At 54.1% G+C, this 3,748-nt stretch overlaps 1 protein-coding gene across 1 annotated transcript in view; it reads right to left on the bottom strand.

The window, feature by feature from the left end:
- LOC104393381 (transmembrane protein 45B-like) overlaps positions 1 to 1,381 on the bottom strand; it is a 6,138-nt gene extending 4,757 nt beyond the window's left edge. The window contains exons 1-2 of the mRNA XM_010002862.1: positions 1,198 to 1,381; positions 278 to 493 (exon numbers count right to left, since the gene is read on the bottom strand). Of these exons, the coding sequence (XP_010001164.1) occupies positions 278 to 493; positions 1,198 to 1,381 (400 nt within the window). The remainder of the gene's footprint in view (positions 1 to 277; positions 494 to 1,197) is intronic.
- Between the last annotated feature and the right edge of the window lie 2,367 nt (positions 1,382 to 3,748).

Here is a 3,748-nt window from a genome sequence, read left to right as displayed (position 1 = left end):
TGTGAGGGTGGTGAGAGCCTGGCCCAGGTTGCCCAGGGAAGCTGTGGCTGCCCCATCCCTGGCAGTGTTGAAGGGCAGGTTGGATGGGGCTTGGAGCAGCCTGGGCTGGTGGGAGGTGTCCCTGCCCATGCAGGGGGGTGGGACTGGATGATCTTTAAGACTCTTCCCAACCCATTCATGCTTCAGGAGGTGCTCAGAGCAGAACCACAGCCTGGCAAATGTTTGTCCCTCCCCAACTCCCCTTCCAACACCCCTTAAATCTTCACCCCGTACTGACCTTCCACGAGCAGGGCCAGGGCCAGCGCCAGGCGCTCCAGCCCCCGCGGCGCCGCGCCGGGGCACAGGCAGCTCAGCACCTCCAGCACCCCCGCCAGCCCGAAGAACAGGTACATGGTGCTGTGCTGCCAGTTCATCAGCTTCACCCAGGCACGGCTCTCCCCCGTGTACAGGTACAGGTGGGGCCCATCCGGGACAAACTGCTCGGCCAACATCCCTGCGTGGGCAGCAGGAGCGGGGGGTTCGTACACCAGGGTGGTTGGTGCTGCTCGTGGGGTGGGGAAGGGGAGGTGCTGAAGGGAGAGCTGATGGGTTTGTGTTAGGGGGAAAAGGCTGGATATACTAATGCAAAATTAATGGTTGCATAGCTTTGGGGAGGGGTCACGAGGGTGAGGAGACCCAGGTTGCCCAGGGAAGCTGTGGCTGCCCCATCCCTGGCAGTGTTGAAGGGCAGGTTGGATGGGGCTTGGAGCAGCCTGGGCTGGTGGGAGGTGTCCCTGCCCATGCAGGGGGGTTGGGTCTGGATGGTCTTTAGCTCATGGAATGATTTGGGTTGGAAAGGACGTGAAAGACCACCCAGATGATCCACTAGATGATCTTCAAGGTGGCTGCCCCATCCCTGGCAGTGTTGAAGGGCAGGTTGGGTGGGGTTGGAGCAGCCTGGGCTGGTGGGAGGTGTCCCTGCCCATGCAGGGGGGTTGGGTCTGGATGGTCTTTAAGGTCCCTTCCAACCCAACCCATTCTATGATTCTATGATGACTTGGTCATTTGACATCAACCTCTAATAGAGGTCAACACATGATGGACATCAAGGCCAGATCCTTCCACATCCAAACCACTTTCCCTGGAGTCAGAGCTCCAGTCCAGCTGTGGCTTCAGGCTGGGAACTTCCCAGCACAGTTAATAAAACATGACCCTTACCTATCAGAGCAAAGATGATTTTGATGCTCCCTTCAATGGCATCCACACGCTGGAAAACATAAATCTTGTGGGATTTCTTGGCTGCTTTCTGGCTCAGGTACCTCAGTGGGTATTTCACAGACCACCAGAGCCCAAAGAGGAGGAAGAAGGTCCCTGGAAGTGCATGACCCTTGAAGTTTGCCATCCTGACAACGGCCCCGGGCTACAAGGCAAAGAAAAACAACATCATTGTGTAACTTACACCTGGTATTTGATGGAATACTGGAAAAAAGATGGGATTTGCCTTGCAGGGGCAACGGGAAAAGGCTTGACCAGGCACAGTGGAATAGGAAGGAGCACTGGTAAACCCTCCAATGGTGAGACATGGGAACATCTGGGATCTCTGTGAGGACTGGGAAGTGTCTGGAAATGCTGGAGCCTGGACAAGTTTGGCAGAGGTCTCATATCAGCTGCAATCTCTGACAGATCCCAGCCTGATCCTTGTATCCCCCAGGATCCCTCCCAGCAGTAGCTGCTCCTGCTTTTCCTGCCCTTCAGCAGGTGGGAGTGAGAGCACTGGCTGCAGGGAGGAGGGGAAGACTGGGACCAGTCTGCAGACTGGGAAAACAGAAAGCTCCAGGGATAAACACCAGTGGGTCTCTAGCTCCTTCCACAGACACAGAATTCATGTGTTATGTCCAAACATTTTTAAAATTTCTGTCCTTTTTTTCCAGCCTACTCTGTGGGAAACCCCCCCAACCCAACCCACCTCCCCCTCCATTTCATTTAAAAATGTAGCTGTGAAAATGCCCCAAAAGCTGCTGGAAACAAAAGATATTGGTTCTGGGCAAGGAAACCAACTCACTCCTTGCATCACCACCTCCTCCCAACCCTGCTTCTCCCTCTGGAGCTTCCCCATACTGGGATTTGCAGAGCCCAGGGATGCTGGAGCCTCTGTGCCCCTTCATGCTGGAGCAGGGTTGGGAGCAGAGCCTGGGGACCTGTTTTCTAGGAGAATCCCAGCAATTAAAACCCAGCCAGCTCCTGTTTGCCATTTGCTGGTTTGCTTAATTAGGTGGAGAAATGATTAGGTCTCTGCTGTGGGCTCCAGCACACGCTGGGGGCTGCCTTGGTGTATCACAGGGTGGTTGTGTCAGGCTGGTCAGTTGGGATTATTCTGGATGAAATGGATGGCAAAGGCTGCTCTGCTGGTGCCAGAAGCTTCCTCCCCCATTCAGCAAGGCTCCTCTCTGTGCTCAGTGCCAGGCAGGAACCAGCTTTCATGGCACAGATGCCACCCAGTGCCCAGAAGAAAGGCCTGTGTGGACCTGACACCCCATCCCACCAACCTTCCCTGAACCACCTTCTGCAGTTTTGGGCTTATAGAGAAGGCAAATTCATAGGGGGAAAAGAATACATGCAGTTATTTCATATAATGTTTTAAGTTGGAAGGGACCCAAAAGATCATCCAGTTCCACCCCCCTGCATGGGCAGGGACACCTCCCACCAGCCCAGGCTGCTCCAAGCCCCATCCAACCTGCCCTTCAACACTGCCAGGGATGGGGCAGCCACAGCTTCCCTGGGCAACCTGGGCCAGGCTCTCATTATTCTGCTGCTGCCCATCTTCTGCACAAAGGATAATTTGATGATGAGGTTGAGCACCAGCCTCTGAGAGGGGTTGTTTGGCTTCAAGAAGATCTGATCTCAGGTTGGTTTGCCCTGGGGACACTTGGTTTCGCCCCGTTAAGCCCCTGGAGCTCAGCTGAGTGCAGATACCATCTCCCAGAGGCAGCAGGAAAATCCACCTGCTGAGATCAGACTTGCTAAAGCCAAGTAGCCAACCAGCCTGATCCAAACTGGGTTAACTCAACTAGCACCTCGAGGTGAGCCATCACTGCCTCCTCCTGCAAACAGCATCCTGTGCAGGAGCAGACAGGGCTGATGCCTTTGCAGGCACCAAAACCCATGGTAGGTTCCATGCACACAAAGTTAGGAAAGATTTAATCCAAGAGTGGGAAAGCTGTGCAGTTCCTGCCTGTCTTGGTGGCATTGCAGAGATCTGCCTTATTTCATGACTTAAAAGGCCAGATTTATTGCCAATGGGTGCACTGGGTGATTAAACACAAAATCAAAGCCAGGAGCCATTGACCAGCAAGGCTGACACAGCCCAGTGGGTTAATACAATAGGATCTTGGAAAGGGACAACCAGGGAATAGGAGCATCCACCTGTATCCCTGGGATTTAGGGAGCAGAGCCAAGCTGGGGAAATGCCTGGAAACTCACTCTGTTCTGGGTGAGCAGGGAATCCCACCACATACATGTCTGATGGGGAAAGGCTGAGAGACCTGGGGATGTTCAGCCCAGAGAGAAGAAGCCTGAGGGGGGATCTAATTAATGTCTATTAATACATGAGGGCACCAAGAAGGCAGGGACAAGCTCTTGTCACTTGTGCCCTGTGATAGGACAAGGGGCAATGGATTTAAACTGGAGCCCAGGAAGTTCCACCTCAAGATGAGGAAGAGCTTCTTTGCTGTGAGAATGACAGAGCCCTGGGACAGGCTGCCCAGAGAGG

This window comes from Chaetura pelagica, unplaced genomic scaffold (genome assembly GCF_000747805.2).
Source record: "Chaetura pelagica isolate M959 unplaced genomic scaffold, ChaPel_1.0 scaffold38, whole genome shotgun sequence".
NCBI lineage: Eukaryota > Metazoa > Chordata > Aves > Apodiformes > Apodidae > Chaetura > Chaetura pelagica.
This window is presented reverse-complemented; position numbering and strand designations above follow the sequence as displayed.